Source organism: Schistocerca serialis, chromosome 4, assembly GCF_023864345.2.
Source record: "Schistocerca serialis cubense isolate TAMUIC-IGC-003099 chromosome 4, iqSchSeri2.2, whole genome shotgun sequence".
NCBI classification, from domain to species: Eukaryota; Metazoa; Arthropoda; class Insecta; order Orthoptera; family Acrididae; genus Schistocerca; species Schistocerca serialis.
This window is the reverse complement of record NC_064641.1, coordinates 353,804,480-353,823,198: the sequence shown is the minus strand read 5'-3', so window position 1 is coordinate 353,823,198 and position 18,719 is coordinate 353,804,480. Positions and strand designations below refer to the sequence as shown.

At 35.6% G+C, this 18,719-nt stretch overlaps 1 protein-coding gene across 6 annotated transcripts in view; it reads left to right on the top strand.

Moving 5' to 3' along the window:
• Positions 1-18,719, top strand: part of LOC126474141 (axotactin) — a 557,260-nt gene that overhangs the window by 378,730 nt on the left and 159,811 nt on the right. For all 6 annotated transcript variants that reach the window (XR_007586577.1, XR_007586576.1, XM_050101588.1 and 3 more), the window contains 2 exons: positions 3,335-3,484; positions 7,674-7,868. Coding sequence is in view for 4 of the 6 variants with exons in the window: in XM_050101588.1 (XP_049957545.1) it covers positions 3,335-3,484; positions 7,674-7,868 (345 nt within the window). In the remaining 2 variants the exon portion in view is untranslated. The remainder of the gene's footprint in view (positions 1-3,334; positions 3,485-7,673; positions 7,869-18,719) is intronic.

The following is an 18,719-nucleotide window of genomic DNA, read 5'->3' as shown; positions in this document are numbered from 1 at the left end:
TTGAGTGGTTTCCAAATGATGTTCTAATAACTGTAGCACATACGTTAATATTCCATTTTCCGTTTTGTTTATTGTGTTGATTAACTATAGGTATATCATTTTTATATATAAGGTTTCTTAATTTTTGATGGAAGACACTAAAAGACTGTTGTCCTAGAGTACAGATTTCTTGAAGTTGCAATAGTTTTCTTAGTAAGTAGCTGTTTCAGTAGTAACCACATTTACTCTACAGCTATGTTTTTTGTAAGAATTTATCCTAAAAAAAATCCACTGAAAACAGTGGGCGGGGATGGAGTAGGATGGATATGTTTTAGTGAGACTAGGTCCTGTTGGAAAATAGCTGTGCAAATTGGTGTCTTATCAGAAGCATTCAGAAGCAGACCATGGCATATATGAAGCTATCAAGAGATGGACACTGGATCAGTGAAACTTACATATGAATGACCATATCTCCTGAGTCACTATTCAAGCTCTTCACTAACTTTTTCCTCAGAAAACTCCAGCCAATGCTTTTTGTGTTGCTCAATGAGAGGCATAATCTTCACACTAGTTGATGAGGACTGTAAGCAAAATATCTTCCTCTTTTGTTTAACTAAGGGTTATGATCCAAACTGTTGCCTGAACCTCCAGCTATAATTATATAACTGAAAAAATTTCAATCACATTAAAAAATTCCCCCCTCTGAGAAAAGGTGGTTTTTGTCCTCCCGTTAATCTTCTGGCTGATTTGGTGTGTACTACTGTGAGTTCCTGTCCTGAGCAATCCTCTTCATCTCAGAGTGGCACTTACAACCTACTTCCTCAGCTATCTGCTGGATATATTGCAAGGTCTGTCTTGCCCTACAGGTTTTACCCTCTACAGCTCCCGCTGGTACTGCATGATCCACAAGGTTCTTGTTCAGTTATCAGTAATCTCAATTTTGCTATTCTTCATTACTTTTGTCTTTCTTTGGTTTACTCACAGTCCATATTCTGTGCCCATTACTCTGCTCACTCCATTCAGCAGATCCTGTAATTCTTTCTCACTTTCACTGAGGATGACAACATCACCACTAAATCTTATCACTGATACCATTCCACCCCCAAATGTTTCTTTTATTTAATCATTGCTCCTCTGTGTACAGATTGAATAGTAGTGAAGAAGGACTGCAGCGTTAGCTGACATCCTTTATAATCCAAGTACTCCTCTCTTGGTCTTAAATTATTGTTTTTCTGTTGGTGCTTACACATTTTGAGTATTGTAAATGTCTTGATTTTTTTCTAAGTTTGTAGCCATTATCCAGCACAAAGTCAGAATAGCCTCTCTGGAGCCTCTACTTTCGTTAAGTTCAATCTGATTATTATCTAAGAGATCCTCAGTTTTGTTTCTCATTCTTTTGTATCTTATTCTTGTCAGAAAATTTGATGCATGAGTTGTTAAGCTGACTGTGCTGTAGTTCTTGCATTTATTTGCCTTTGATATTCTACACATGTAACCAACATCTTGCCAGAGCGCATTACATTTTATTTAGATAATGTGGTGGAATTTAAGACTGAATTAAAGAACTTTCTGTTGCAAGTCTGTCTACTTCATTAAAGATCATCTTCAGGGAAATTCTCAAATTTAATATTTTAAGTTATTTTGTAATCAAAATTTGCAATTTAATACATTTGTAGTTTATAATATGAGATCATTTCAGTGTTCTACACTTTCAATTTGACTTCTTTCCACACCCAAGAGACTTTTCTCTTCAGGAGCTATGGCATATGACTACTGTAATGTAATGCAAACATGCACCCAACAGGTTTTTCCATTGTGGGTATCCCAGGTGAAAGATCTACCCCATACATCCACCCACCACTTCCTACAGTCCTGTTTCACAAATTATTCACTGATCAGAGAAGAGACACATATGAAACCAGCCAAATGATCTGCCAACTGTGATACAATTTCTGTGCAGTGTTCTTTGTTGGCAAGATAACTAACCAGCTGTGTACACATACATATGGTAAAGATAGGTAAACTTCCATGTCCCAACTGACTGCCAAATCATCCTCTGCCATTGGCATCTTTGGATGCACTGTGGAGGGGCATGTGATCAACACACTGCTTTCCTGTTTATTGTTGGCTTTCTTGAACCTGTAACCGCTAATTATCAGTTGAGTAGCTGCTCGGTTGGCCTCACAAGTGAGTGCACCCCATACCAGTCTTCTCACCAAGGAAAAATCCGTGGCAGTACCATGAATTGATCTTGGATCCCCCAAATGGCAGTCAGCTGTGCTAACCATACAGGCTATATGGCAGATGCCTACAGACATGAACACCTCCTAACCTTGACTAACAATAGACTTCATCATTCAGTTGTCAAGCAAACTGCACACCAAAACACTGCTTGAATACTTTAATATTGCCCTCCAATGCCATCCATAGTTTGCATGTTGAGTAATATCCTTTCTACTTTCACAACTGTGTCCTTAGCTCTGTTCTTTCTTATCATTTTTCTCCACAAACCACCCCTGTCTCAGCAGTGTAATCACCTTATCTCTTTTTCCTCTGTCTCACACTCGTCCCTCAGATTCATAGTTGCTACTAGTATTAACCTACATTTTACCATTTTCGCTGAGTGTCATCAGTCTTCCCCTCTCCTGAATCCTGTCAAAAGTTCCATTGGCGCTCCTTCTTTGCATCCAAATCTTTGTACCTGTGTGTATGTGTGTGTGTGCAAATGCTTGAAAGCTAGTCTCATTATCCCAACTTTAAGTGATGTGACTAAGAGCTGACAATTACATATCACCCAGTGAGTGGTCATCTCATATGATTTTTTGTATAATGTTTATATCATGGAAGTTTAATTACTATAATATTGATTGCTTTAAGTAGCTCCTGTCTGCCAATAGATGCAACTATCTCATGATGTCAGGACAGTTTTTCTCCAGTACTTGCATTATAATATGTCTGATGCTTGCACTGACTTAACAACTTGAAGAAAAAGGACTATAAAGTTTATGTTGCAAACAAAATTGTGAATCATTTAAAGTTTGCACTTTCAGTTACCATAATTAGTGTAGAGGAAGACTGTCTGCAATGGTACTGATGCTCACACATGTGTAAGGCCCTCATTTTTGTTTTGTACAGGATTCAGCTCATCCCTTCTGAACATGATGAAGAAGCCTAACATTCAGAGGGCTATCAATAATATAAGAAATCTCATGTAGTTTCTATTGGAAGTTTCTCTATAATCTGTAATGACAGTATCATACAGTTAATGTAGATGGAGATATTGTTGCAGTTTAAATTAAAAGATTATGTATTGTTTGATTGTTTAAGCTAGAGGCTGTTTTGTTGCTCTTTACAGGTCTAAATAGTGGGAAATCTGTACAGGTGGCAATAATCAGGACACCAGAACTTACTACTATGCATGTAAATGAGAAAAACAATTCCTTACATACTAAGGTTATGCTGTTGACAAAATATTCAAACATTCCTTGGATTAATCGAGAAAAAGGTAATAGATTCTTCATTCAATTTTTTTATTTATTTATTTTTTATTACAGTATGCTAAATACTCAGTAATATAATTAAAAAAACTAAGTTTTCAAATCTAATGGAGAAATCAGTTCTATTTAATGATGAAAACAGTTTCGCTTGCCTTTAAATTTTATGCATAAAGGTTTGTTTTCAGTTGTATTTATGGATCATGGATGAATCAGAATATATGCTATTGTAGAATACAGTTTAATGTTTGATCAGTGTTGACACTTATAAGTGTAAAATGCATTTATAATTCATCGTTACTAGAAAATATTAATGTTAGAAAGTGTAGTGCAAACTAGATGCTATGAAACTCATCACTGGCAAAGATAAAGGTACAGATAGGAATGCTTTAATAAATGCAGAACAAACAAACAAATATGTGTCATGTAAGGCTGAGTGATGTACTTTGAGGATGATGTATGTAGAAACACATGATATTTCTAGGTTGGTGTACCAGTCTAGTGACTGATTTTAGAATCATATGTAGAAATGTGGTACAGAGACTGCTATAAGCGGTTTTCTATGTTTTGTACCATTTTGTTGTTGTGAGACATGACGTTGTGTTTTGCGCAGTATTTGCAAATATTTTTAGTTCTGCCCATTTAAGCACAGTTAACATATTAAAACTACTTGGAGGATATTATTAATTCTTTAGTTATAAAATTTTATTATGAGTAAAATTCTACATGATTTAAAACTAGTTACATAACATGTGGATGGTTAAGCCATATTTTGTTAATCATGCAGCTTCTTGTACCTGGAAATAGAAGACTGTCTTTTACCACAGAAAATGTCCATCCCCAATAGTTGGGTGGTCAGCAGGACAGAATGTCAATCCTAAAGGCCCGGGTTCAATTATTGGCTGGGTTGGAGATTTTCTCCACTCAGGGACTAAGTGTTCTGTTGTCCTAATCATCATCATTTCATCCCCATCGACACTCAAGTTGCCGAAGAAGCATCAAATCGAAAGACTTACACCCAGTGAACAGTCTACCCAATGGGAGGCCCTAGTCACATGACATTTATTTACCATAGAACATCTGATATTTGCAAATGAACTGAGTTTTTTAATGTCTTGGGAATTTTATCTGTCTTGAAAATGGGACTTTGTGTTAGTTTTCTGTAGGCTTCTACTTAAAATGTATTTAACTTGTGACTAATTTTTGATAATAGTCCTACTTAACTTGATTTCACTTACCGATTATTGGTATGTATTGAGTAATAACATAACAGATGGGCTCTTAGGAATACGGTACTGACAACATTTTCTCTGTTGCAGTGCTGTTAAATTTCAATTGAATATTTGTTCCTAAGTATGTGACCATGTTGTATATTGGAATATGTTTTTACCTTTTGTAAAACCCTACTTCTCTAGAGCAATTTTTGTAGTTTCAGAAAAAGATAACAACACACAGAAACTGAATAGTATCATATAAAAATGAAATATGAAAATATATTCAACTTGTTTTACAAAACAGGTTAGAAGTGAATATTTTGAAAAGTCTTCCAAGGTACACCACTCTCCCCTAGTAATAAATATGAAATTTCATAGTTATTAGAATATTACAGGCTATTATGCTGTCATCAGATGAATTTTTTATTGATACCCTATGTTTGGTTTCTAACTATGGAGGACATCTTCAAGGGGGGTTGTAGCTTCTTTGAAGGTATGATTCACACCCTGGCCTGCTAGCAGTTAGGTTATGCAGTGGACCATCAAAGAAACCTTTGAAGGTGTCCTATGCAGGTGGGGACAAAATGTTGAGCTTCAATCAGAAACTCATCTGACAGTGGCATAACAGCCCAGAATATTGGAATAAGTTAATTATATTTTGACTAACTTCGTAGCAGCTGAGGAGAGCTCCGCCTACCATCCTAAGGGAGCCATGGGTCTGATGATGGTTATGTAAAAATAACTGAAACTGGTTACCTATATCATTGAAACATAAATGGTGTGATCAAGACTGAACTTTAGTCAAAATATAATAATCTATTGATCACCGTATTCCAAAAATGTTTACCAAAACTGTATAAGTTAATTACATGTATATGCAGCCGAGGTGGCTGTATGTACATTCTGTAATTAAGTTAACGCACAGTTGCTGGACTTCAGCCTATAACAATGTTTATAATTACATTTGAATAAGTGCGACATTTCTGGCCATGAAAGTTTACATTTTATAAATATAAAGTTAATTCAGAGAAACACTAAGTAAGTATTTTGAGTGAAAAGTTTAAAGAAATTTAATTTTATTGGTTGCCATATTCACTTAGCAGAAATGGAGTGGTAATAGCATATTAAAATAGATAGGATAGTCAAACAAATGTATAAACACAACAAAATCTTTAAAAATCAAACTAAGAAAGAAAACACATACAACAGCAATTTTAGAAGTACCATGTGAAGGTTGTTTAGTAGCCAGATAAAACTGGTGCTGTGATCAAACACTATAAATTCTTCTCTGCTACAAACTCACTCGTGGTGAGGCTGACTTGTTAAAATCACTGGAATCTCTAAATACCTTCTCCAATTAAATTTCACGTTGTCCTATTCTGAATCCTATGTCACTATCCTTAATGTTGATTTCATCCCACTGAAGGCCAGCTACATACTTCCATCCACATTAAACCTACTAGCAAACAACAGTACTTACATTTTGGCAGTTGCCATCCTTTCCATGTCAAATGTTCCCTCCCATACAGTCTTGGCATTTGAGGCAAACATATTTTTTTGGATGCAGATTCTTTACAGCAATACACCGCTATTCTCACCACAGCCTTCAGGATGTAATTACCACCAACCTAGTTCAAAAGCAGATTTCCTAGGCCATCACATACATTCCTGGTACACCTGATCCATCTAAAAAAAAAAAAAAAACAACTTTATAGTGCACCACTTGTCATCCAACATTATCCTGGTCTTGAACATATTAATAAGCTACTTCGACAAGGCCATGACTTCTGAAAATCATGCTCTGGAATGAGATCCTTTCTGTCTGAGATTTTGCCCACCACAACTAGAATAGTTTTTTGTCATACTTTAAATCTCCACAATATCATTGTCAGACCCTATGCTCCTCCTGCACCCATCTCCCTACCTTATAGCTCCTACTCCTGTGACTGTCTTGGCTGCAAGACTTGCCCTATGGACCCTCCTACCACCATGTATTCCAGCCCCATAACTGGCAGAACATAATACTATGAAAGAGAGAGCCACCTGTGAAACGACACATATCATATACCATCTGTTGCGTAAACACTGTTCAGACTTCTACATCGGCATTACTACCACCCAGTTCTAATTTAGGAGGAATGGGCATAGGTTGATGGCATATACCAGCAACACACAATATCCTCTTGTAGACAGTGCTCTGCAACAGGACACTGATGGCCTTGGTACCTGTTTCACCACATGCACCATCTGGAGTCTTCAGCCAAACACCAGTTTCTTATAACTCTGCATTTGTGAACTAACACTACAACATTGTCTTGGTTCTCACCACCCTCCTGGCCTTAATTTAAATTAATTCTTTCTGTCTCGGCACTTCTTCACAGTAACTATTCCTTCCTTAAGTCCATTTTAGTTTTCTACATCTGTCATTTCCTGACCTGTTTATTTTTCCCCCTCCCACCTCGGTTACATACAATGCTCTTAGCTTTTCACTCTTATTAACTCATGCACAATATTGTAGTAGTAATCTCTGTCTTGCATATTACCCTGTCTTCCGCCTTTAAGCTCTCAGGTTTTCAAATGTCATCTGGTTCAGTTTTTCCATCTCATCCAGTCCGCTAAGTCTCACCTGATGTGGGATTTGGGTTGACTTTTCTGAACTGTACTTGTTTTCCTAAACCTCTTCAGTCCTTTTCCTTCACCACTCTTACTTCCACTTCAACTTCTACCAGAAGGAACCACTGGCTCCAAAAGCATATAAAAATTAAACGTTTTTGTGTCTGTGTTCTCCTGCCTCCTTTTGGTGAGTAAATTTTTTATCTATCCATTTGCATTATATCATCAACAATTGATTATTTTTGTTGTTAGAAACTATTTTTTTAAGCTCTTCAATTTTCATTCAAATAATAGTTGGAATTAAATTTTCTGCAAGCAGGCTGATTTGAATGTTTTTTAATTTACTGTTTTTTTCTCCTTTTTCTTGACACAGAAATCTTGTCACCACAACGACCTCCTGCTCCTCCTACTGAGTATTTTCAAATTAATCTTGGTGGTTATAAACCAATAGACCTGAAATCAAATCCAGCAGCCATTTCTTTGTCTGGATATGTTGGTTGTATACGTGGATTCTCTGTTGATAACAAGACTGTTGATTTTAGTCTTGGAAAAGACCCTGTTGAAAATGGTATGTACAACAAGCACCATACTTAGAAATATTTGTTGATGACTTTATGAAAACTAGTACTTTGACTTACTGACAGTGTTAAGTGAAGGCACTGTTAGCATGTAAGTTAATTTAGCTAGTAATCATTTAAATGAACTATTGTATTTAAAAGTATGTTCTCAGAAAGAACTGATTCTTGTCTATTAAGTTGTGCTGCTCACAAACCAAAAAGAATAAATTATGGCTGTACCAGTAGAATTCTAACACCCGTTTCTTCATTAGAATAACTTTGTTTAGAATAACTTTCTTTAATAACTTAGTTTAGTGTTTTGTGTATTCTAACTGTAAATATGCTGTGTTTATTACTAATGACAACTGAACTACTTCTGCAGTACTTCTATCACATAACTATTTAATTTAACTGTGGTCCACAGGAGCTATGGTAACATGGGAACAGTTTGGTATAGCACTTTTTCTATAATCTGTGCTGGGAAGGAGATAATAGAACTCCTTGTCATAATTATGTCATCATAAAAATATTCCAGCCTAATTATTTGTTAATTAACTTTGCCTGTGATGTGCATAATAGGGATTCTGTAGACTGAAATCCTGAAACTCTTGCATGATTTCAATATGATTTAAGTACTTGACTAGTTATCTTCATTTCACTGTAATATTAGATGCATTCTGTATCAGTTACACAGAAAGACGTAATCAGTAAATACTCCTGACTTCTTCAATTCCCCACAACAGCTTTTTCAGTATGAGGTTTGTGTACTATAATTTATGTTTGCATATTATTATTTATACATGTATGTATTCATGATATCAATATTGTAGTGTATTATTCACATTTAACAAATTATTTACCAGCAATAACAATCTTTAATGACACAGCTGTGATATTTCTCTCAGCTTACAACAACTTTGTTGAGATGGCAGGTCCTGAAGCACTCAAGTACATTGGCTTTAAGTCATATAATGGCATGTTTAAATTTGGAAATAAAGGTAAAAAAAATAAACATTGTTATGTGTCGTGCTGTATCTGCCTTATAAAACAGTGTGTCACTATGTGCTGAAACAGGAAGAGGGGGCATGGGACTGCAACTTTGAGCCAAATATCTGTTTTTCAGTCACTACATGTATATGAAGTTTCTATCTGATATATTTCAAAAGAATAAATAAACATAGCCTATGTGAATTCATAAATATACAGTTAAAAAATTTTTCTGTATCAGCTTAATGATGTGAACTATTTTGCAACTGTATCACTATTTTCCTTTGTTAATTGCCTTTCTTGTGAAGAAGAAACTTTGGGCTCTGCAAAATCATTCCTGTCATATATGACATGTATAAGTTTTCCTTATTAATTTTTTCCACTTGATTTGCACAAATATTATGTGCAGCATCACTTCTATTACCTTTTGTAAGACAGTATATTGAAATCATATTTGCCTCATTGAAGTGAATATTCAATCACATTACATGAACATAACTGTAATAAGTCTATGACCCAAGTTTAACAATTATAGACAAACTATCCACATGTTAACATACCAATGTAAATAAATAGCAATGATATTATATCACTGTTTAAGGTATTATAATTTCGTTTATAACTTGATTTCTATCAGTAAAATCACCTACAGCGTGAGATACAACTTGCATCTTGTGACAATGTGATTGGGAAATCATTAATGCATATTAGAAACACTGTATAAAAATGTTATGTTTTTATACAGCACATCATTATATATTGGCCTATAATGTTCAGTAGCTTTAAAATGCACCGAGTGATTGTATGAATCTGCCCTAATAATGTAAAATTCTAATGACATTGAGCCATGTCAGACCCAAAATAATTACATGTATTAACAATTTGTCTGATGTGTTGCCCTATTCAGGTTTGACTTTTTTTGAGCAGTTTTTATCACTTGGTGAATTCTAATCAGATTTCACATGTATGATTCACAAAGAAAACATACTCATCATACCTTTCACATTTCAGACACAAGCTAGGCCTATCATAGCTTCCTACCTATGTTGGAAAAGGTATGTCATCACTGAGGGATGTAGCCAAAGAATAAAGTGCTGTATCCCACAATGATTATCTTCAATTGTTGTTTGGTATATAAAATTAAGAAAACTACAGAAGAAGAGAAGTGACTTATTTTTTATTGCCATGTTAAATGTGAGAGAGCTAAACATGCATACTTTAAGTCAGACGATGGACTGGAATTCATCTCAGCTTCTTTAATATTTATGTGGTGACTGAACCTGTGTACTGATTGATAAACTGGAGATTTCAAGCATACTTCTTTTCTGTTCATCAAAGAATAACTGTCTCAAACCGACTAACAGAAAGCATGTTTCTTGAGAAAATGACTCTGATAAAAATTTAGGTGAACTGAGAGTGACAACATTGTATATAAAGTTAAACAGACAGTGTCATCAAAATAGATTGATGAAAGAGAAAAAGAAATGTTACAGAAATCATGTGTAATAAATAAAATGTCTTTTTGTTACAACCTTTTTACGAAATTTTCTGTTTTCTAACGTCATCAGGCTTGAATGAATACTTAAGTTTTGAACTGCTTCCTTTGTCGTCATTGTTAAAAACTGACTGTCATAAGAGATACTCTGGTAAACCCTCACACATATTTCATAATCAGTCTACTTATGTCATGGTGATGTGATAAAATAGTCAAGGTATTTGCTTATTCCGCCACAAATAATGTCGATGTCTGCAATAAAGGTTTACTTGTAATGCCACTAATTACACTGGAAAGTAAGCTTATCACTGGTTACTCTTTATCTTACCAGCAGTAAATAACTGCTTCAGTATGCTGCTAATGATATATCAACTCTCTCAGTTAAAGCTATTGTTGTAAATTCTGATCTCAGTATCTTTCTTGATAACAAAAACCCATTAGGTCAATGCATGAAGTAAGATTTTTGTCTCATTAAACTTGATTCTGTGCTTGTTTGTGAAGCAGTTTCAGGTAACAACTGATTTGTCCAATTTTTTTCTTTAATATTTCTGTGGTGTTGTGTACAGTTTCCTGCCACTTGGAACAGTCTCCTACCTGCATTTCATGTCCAATCCTCAGTACCTCATAGTTTGATGTCTTGGTGAAATAGCTGAAAACTGTTTTTCAGGGATTGTGCAAGTGATCTACACTACTCAGCTTTCACAGTTAACTAGCTCTTTCCACATTTATTAGCACTGTAAACAGTGCAGTGGCAAGATACAATTTCACATTCACACATCTTGCACAGGTAGGAATCACATCAGTGAACTGACACAATAATCAGTTAACTCAATAACAGCTTGACGCAGTGGTAGCATGATGAAAAGAAAGGTGCACATGGTAATGTTTTCAATAAGGTCACATCAATGAAAGGATCACCTGGTAAATTAATCACTTTACAAATGCAGATGTTAAATGGTAGTTCTTCTGATGCATATTTTTGTGGAACTGTCACATAGACGTTATGCCAATGTTGCCATTGCAGACTATATTCTATATAGATTTTGCTCAAGTTAATTCCGATGACAGACTTTTGCGATAAAGTTACACACAGATGTTACGCACTTACTTCCCAACTGCAGACTTTCATGCACATTTGCTGTAAAAAGATATTGGCATTATAATGGTTCTCTTGTCACAGGTGTTGCTTGTTCACATCTGAGCAATGATTGTGATATTTGGGTAGCATCCAACTATTTAAAAACTGGTTTGTGGGCTTATTTTTATTTTGGAAACTACATAATCATTTGAAAACCTGCTTGGTTAGATTTTTCTACTCTAAAATACCATATGCTAAGGCAGTAATGTAGCTTATTAAATATGTTATGGGTTAGAAAATTATAAAAGTTTATGGAATACCCTATTTATGAGTGCAAGTACGATATTGAAAAATGTGGTAAAATATGCAGATATCTTGGTTTAATCAATCACTGAGTGTGTCACATTACACATGATAATTAGGCTAACAAAAGTATAATAGCAAAAGGTCAGAATCTAACAAGCACAGAGGTGAAGTCTGCAATTGAAAATAACGATGGTTTGGGACTTCAACATTAATTATCTCATAAGTTAATTAGTTTTATGAAAATTGGAGTATGTTACTGAAAATTTTGAATGCATGTCTTTCCAATAGTGTATGTTGTGACTTACCAAACGAAAGCGCTTGCATGTCGATAGACACACAAACAAATACAAACATACACACAAAATTCAAGCTTACGCAACCAACAGTTGCTTCATCAGGAAAGAGGGAAGGAGAGGGAAAGACGAAAGGATGTGGGTTTTAAAGGAGAGTGTAAGGAGTCATTCCAATCCCGGGAGTGGAAAGACTTACCTTAGGGGGAAAAAGGACAGGTATACACTCGCACACACACACTTCTGCTTGTGTCTGTGTATGTGCGGATGGATATGTGTGTGCGTGTGCGCAAGTGTATACCTGTCCTTTTTTCCCCCTAAGGTAAGTCTTTCCGCTCCCGGGATTGGAATGACTCCTTAAACTCTCCCTTAAAACCCACATCCTTTCGTCTTTCCCTCTCCTTCCCTCTTTCCTGACAAAGCAACCGTTGGTTGCAAAAGCTTGAATTTTGTGTGTATGTTTGTAATTGTTTGTGTGTCTATCGACATGCCAGCACTTTCGTTTGGTAAGTCACATCATCTTTGTTTTTAGATATATTTTTCCCATGTGGAATGTTTCTCTCTGTTATATTAATAGTGTATGTTAATTTATCTAAATAGGTGGAGTAGTACGCTAGAAATTTCTCATGAAGAATTACAGTACTATTTCCAGTTAGTCTTATATTTCGATTAATGGATTTTTCAGTAAAACTAAATGCAGTATTGGTGTTGGCATATTGAAAATATTACCTTGAATAATAAAAGTGGAGAAAAGTTTGTGAAATATGTGAGCACATTTGACAAGCATAATATTTAGGAAATGTACAAAATTGGAAAAATGAGCAAAAAAAAAAAAAGCGTTGTTATCAGGAGACAAAGTCATGAAAAATGGAGTAATTACAACTTGCTATGTCTCTCACTGACTGACATATCTATGACTGTGCTCAAACAAAATAAATGTTAGAAATTCCAAGATCCCTAAAACCAAGACCTTTTTTTTTTTTTTTTTTATCAGGCGTAACACCTCTTTTAGTAAAACCTCCAAAATGGCAACTTTCCTCCTCTCTCTTTCTCTTAATTATTCACATGATCATTGAACTGTGTGGTTGATGGACAATGGAGAGTTGGATTTAATATGCGTTTCGACAATTCTCGATAATAAAATTGGTCATTGCTTCATCAATAAGCATAAAGTTGTTTTGGATGAGACAAAAATCTTTTCCTATATGATAATGAACAAGGCTAATATCAAATCAGTTGTAAAAGAGTTCTTGGTTGAGCATTGCTCCTGTCCTGTAAGGAAGTATCTAGAAAAACAAAATTGCACTACCCTTTTATATTACATTTGTAAAATGTCCTCAATTATACAATATTCTGTAATATTATTTCTAGTTGAAATCGTGCAAGAAATGTTTGTATCATTTTAGGATTGGTCCAGGTTTTACTGTCCACAGTTTACTGCACGAAACCCCATTAAATAAGTATATAAATGTGCAACAACTGTAGTTGTGACAGTAGATAAACACACTTGTTTTCTCATTTTTCCTTCCTTTCAATGTTCTAACTGGATTGATGTGGATCAATTTAACTACTTTTTCTGTTCCAATCTCTTCATCTCAGAGTAGTGCCAGCACCAAACATTCCCAATTATTTATTGGATATCTTCCAATCCCTGTCACCTCCTCCTGTTTTCATCCTCCACAGTTCCCCCAAGCATCATGAAAATCATTCCTTTGTGTCAAGCCACATCTTTTTGGCATCCTACCCCTTCTCCTTATCAATGATTTCTGCATGTTCTTCTCCTCACTGATTCTGTGGAGAACCTCCTCATTTTGTGTCTTATAAGTTCACCTAACATAAACATCTTTTTTATAGAATCACAGCTCAAATGCTTTTGATTTTTCATTTTTTACATTTATCCCACAGTTCATGAGACTCACTTCCATATGTGCATTCTCAGAAATTTTGTGTTAACATTATTCTTCCCAAAGATCCAAATGGGAAACTAGTTTAGATTCTGGAGGGATTCTCATGTCGCTTTATTTTTAATTACAGTCCACATATCCTGTGGATGCAATTGAAATGTCTTTAATGCAGTAGTATCCATCACATCCTGAATCTACATACTGTTGATCACTGCTGATTCTTCTGCCTTTTAGGGACAGATTCCCACCCCAATGACATGAGCCTGCTATCAACCTTTGTCTCACCTCCATCCACTTTGACGAGGCCATTGACAGGGTGAGGGTGTCTCTTTATTCCAGAATTCTTCAACCACTCAGATAGAACCCACAATCCAGTTTGTTTTGATCTAGTCAGAGATGCTACCCCTAGACTAGTGTGACCCTTGATGCCAAGGGCTAGAGAAAAATGTGCTGAAGTATTTACTTCCCAGTTGTATCAATGGCACTACTAGCATTCCTCCATCACAGTCATTGCACAATCTCTTTTTGCATCTTCAAGCTCCTTAACTTCAATACAGGTGACCTCCAAAGAATCTGTTATGACAGTCAATGTTTGACACTGATGCAAGAGGAAGCTGTAAAAAGCTTGAGTTTTCATTCATACTATTGTAGCAATAAAACCAAGAACATTTTATCCAAGATTATAGCAACTGTGTCATCATTGTTTCACAACTATTAGTTATCATGGACGTTATGAATGAACTATTATTTCATGAAAAAAAGATTCACTTCTAGTTAGTAATAAGATCATTCACTAACAGAGACAGAAAGTGTCAAAATAGTTCAAATTTCAAAAAAATAAAAGCTCTCTCTGCACAGCTTTTTTATCGGCCATTTATTTAGAAGATGTGTCTTCCAAACCTGATATCCTGTAACAAAGAATATTGAGATAGATGTAAATTTTAATTACTATAATCAATAATTGTCACAGACAAGTCACAAATGGATAAGCTTATAATTTCATATTTTTTCTTTTACGATTGTGTCATTACACTCTTATTTGAATTCATTGCACTTCCATTCTGAATATTTTGCCCCCTCTTCCATCAGTATTATGTGTTATGTGCATTTCAGAAATATAGCCACTTACTGTCTTCAGGTATAGGGATGTTTCTTTAACTTTGTACAACATTTGGTAATGGGATGATGTCTTGTACATGCCTTACTGAATTTTAGATGTGTGCTGTTGCTGTAAATTGCTTTGTGTCTTCCCCCTGTGTTATAGTGAAAATACCATACGTATATGTGTAAATGGTGTCAAAGTGTCAAATATGAACTAAAGACTCTATAACATAGTGAAAACATGTAACAGTGAAACAAAAAACTGGATAATGAAATCATCAGCCACTCATTGACATTAGGCAGCCTGAATGTCTCCCTTTGTTAATCTAGTGACATTCACAGTTACAACTGAGATGGACAAAAGTACTCTGTGATTAGCTAATGAAATTATGGAAATAGATTCCTGGTCAGATTCATCATATTTCCTATTATATTCTATCAGTAGCTTTGTCACAGTGCACTGGCTTTGTAACACCTGTCATCTTGATGACTGGACTGAAACATACTTAGGATAGAGGTGGCAGTGTTATGCTATGGAGACACTCAGATGATCTAGCAGTGATTGTTACAGAGCACAGCACCTAAGTTCTCTGCTGTCTCAGTGTTATTGCTGACTTATTGTTTTCCTTCTTGTCTGATTTTCTCTTTCCACTAGTACCATTATCCATGGCATAAAGCCACACCATGGAACACTGATTCAATAATCATGATAAGTCCAGTTGATGTTCTGGCCCTCAGATTTACTAGATAACAGTATTATCAGACACATTTTGGATGTTTTTAAAACCGTCTCACAACTCACAAACCATTTTGTCCTTGACTATGAGAAAAGTAGATGTTTGGCACCATTTACTGCAGAATTCATGACATTTCGAGTAGGAGTTGTTCATCAGGTTGAAGTCAACCAGTACCCTATAAGATGCCTGGTCAAAACATTCTAAGTGATCACAGTAGCCTATATAATTAACTGTGACTACGTTTGTAATTGAATGCAGAACACTGGCATAAAATCTGTAATCAGCTTTCATATAGTTCACTTCCCCTTCCATTGCTTACCAAGATATACCAACAAAAATTTATTCCACCAAAGGTATTTTAACCACCAATCTCCAGAGTGACAATCAGTTATCACTGTGATTTAATAGACTCGACTGTGTAAACATGTGAGATAGAAGTAAAAGTACAAAATTGTGAGCAATTCTCATTTGATAATTGTTCCAGGAAAAAGCTGCAGTGAACTTTAATCATTTGACATCTAGTTCAAACTCTGTGAATTCTTGAGGTAGGAAAAGAAAACATGGAAAGCAGCAACATTCAATTCAAAAACTCTGTATCAAAGGAAAGAAAAATATGTCAGACTTTCAGTACTAGATTGAATGTAAATATAAACAGGAGACAGGCAAATGACAACTTAGGAACCAAATATGTTACACTGGTATTTCATTAGAACTCAGAAGAAATGCTGTGAAAAGAGCATTTTTCATTCTGGTTCCTATAATACTTGGGAATTTAGTTTGCACATGTAGCTCTAGCTTCACTTCACATCATCTCCATTTCTATTACTTCCCTGCTCTTACACAGTATCTAAATATTTCATTAAAGTAAAGTGTAATAAAAGTGTAAGGAAACAAGAAACAAAGAAGTTGAAAAATTAAAATGATGAATGCGAAATAGTTAAAGAGAAGGTTCATACAGAAATGGAACAGGGAATGTGAAATATTAAAAGTGAGATCAACATTACATTGGCTTTATTTAGGATAGCTAAGAAGAACTACATGCAGTGTTGACACACACATTTGAAGCAGCCAAGCAAGTTGCTGTTTTCAAACATGGAATGAGATATAAGAAGAGCTCTAGTTTCTTTTCCCCAGCAGCATAATTAAGCACAGATTATTAACATAATGGTGTCTGAAATCCTAGCAAATTAAGCTAGAGGTTCTAGTTTCATTAAGGCTTTGTGTTTAATATTTACTTTACTAACACCACAGCAGGCATCTCATCTGTTAGTCAATGTTCATTTCAGTGAACACTGGCAGCAAAGAAAAGTGTGTCAAAGAGCCTGTTGAGGGTTGAACTCAAAGTGTAGCTAGCAGTGTAACACCATATAAGATATTTCACAAGATGCTTGGAATCAACTTTAGAGTTCATACTTACAACATGTCAGTCACCAGAATATTCTGGATACCACTGATAAACTTGCTGTTGATCACTCGTAAACTGTGCAGTCTGCATAAAAAAGTAGTTGCCTTTGTGACTGATTGCCCAAAAGTGTATCTTCCATGTGTCATAGTCCCAAAAAACTTTTAAGATGTGTTCTTTTTACCTTTCATTGCAGAATGTGGCTTGAGATATAAATGACTGCCATTGCAATGTTTTCAGTACAAATACTCGCAGCCAGGAATGGAATGTGTAAGAATGTCTCTTTTTCATGAGCTAATTTGCAGAAAGGGATAGCTACCAAACAGTGTCCTGAATTAAAGCTGGGGTGTCTTTATATTTGATATCATGTTTACGATAATACTGAAGGTTTACTGAGGGATCAGAAAATGCTGTACTCTGGAAAATGTTATTCATGATAAATAGGATTTGTGAACTAAACAATTTAGATTAGATTTAAAACTGAAGTCAGAATTTTTCAAAACAAACATCATTGCATATTATTATTATTATTATTATTATTTTCCTGCTATTCTCCACTAAATTCAGATCCAAAGTTCAATATGTGTTCCTGCTAGTTCTCAGGAAGACTGTAACTTAATGGAAATACTTCTCTCTTGTTTCTCTCATTAATTTTGAATCCTTATGTTAACAGTAAAGGAAAGAATAAATTGCTACTCACCATAAAGCTGATATGTTGAGTTGCAGACAAGCATAATGAAGGGACTGTTACACATTTAGCTTCTGGCTCAAGCCTTCTTCAGAAAAGGCAGCTCGGTCCAAGTTTGCTGATATTCCAACCTCAAGTTTCCATTGTTTGATGATGCCTTAATGTGTTTTGCTTTGACTGTAATTGAACCATTTGTTTCTGTATGCTTATGGTGTTTTGTGTTGTTTACTAATGCTTAATATACCTAAAAATAAAGATGCTGTTACTTACCAAACGAAAGCATTGGTATGTTGATAGGAGACAATAAAAAACACACAAACAAACACACAAATTTCAAGCTTTCACAACCCAAGGTTGCTTTGTCAGGAAAGAGGGAAGGAGAGGGAAAGACGAAAGGATGTGGGTTTTAAGGGAGAGGGTAAGGAGTCATTCCAATCCCAGGAGGGGAAAGACTTACCTTAGGGGGAAAAAGGGACAGGTATACACTCGCGCGCGCGCGCGCGCACACACACACACACACACACACACACACACACACACACACACACACACACACACATCCAACCACACATATACAGACACTAGCAGACATTGTAAAGGCAAAGAGTTTAGGCAGAGATGTCAGTCGAGGCGGAAGTACAGAGGCAAAGACGTTGTTGAGTGACAAGTGATGTACGAGGGGTGGCAACTTGAAATTAATGGAGGTTTTGGCCAGGTGGGTAATGGGAAGAGAGGATATATTGAAGGGCAAGTTCCCATCTCCGGAGTTCTGATAGGTTGGTGTCAGTGGGAAGTATCCAGATAACCCGGGCGGTGTAACACTGTGCCAAGATGTGCTGGCCGTGCACCAAGGCATGTTTAGCCACAGGGTGAT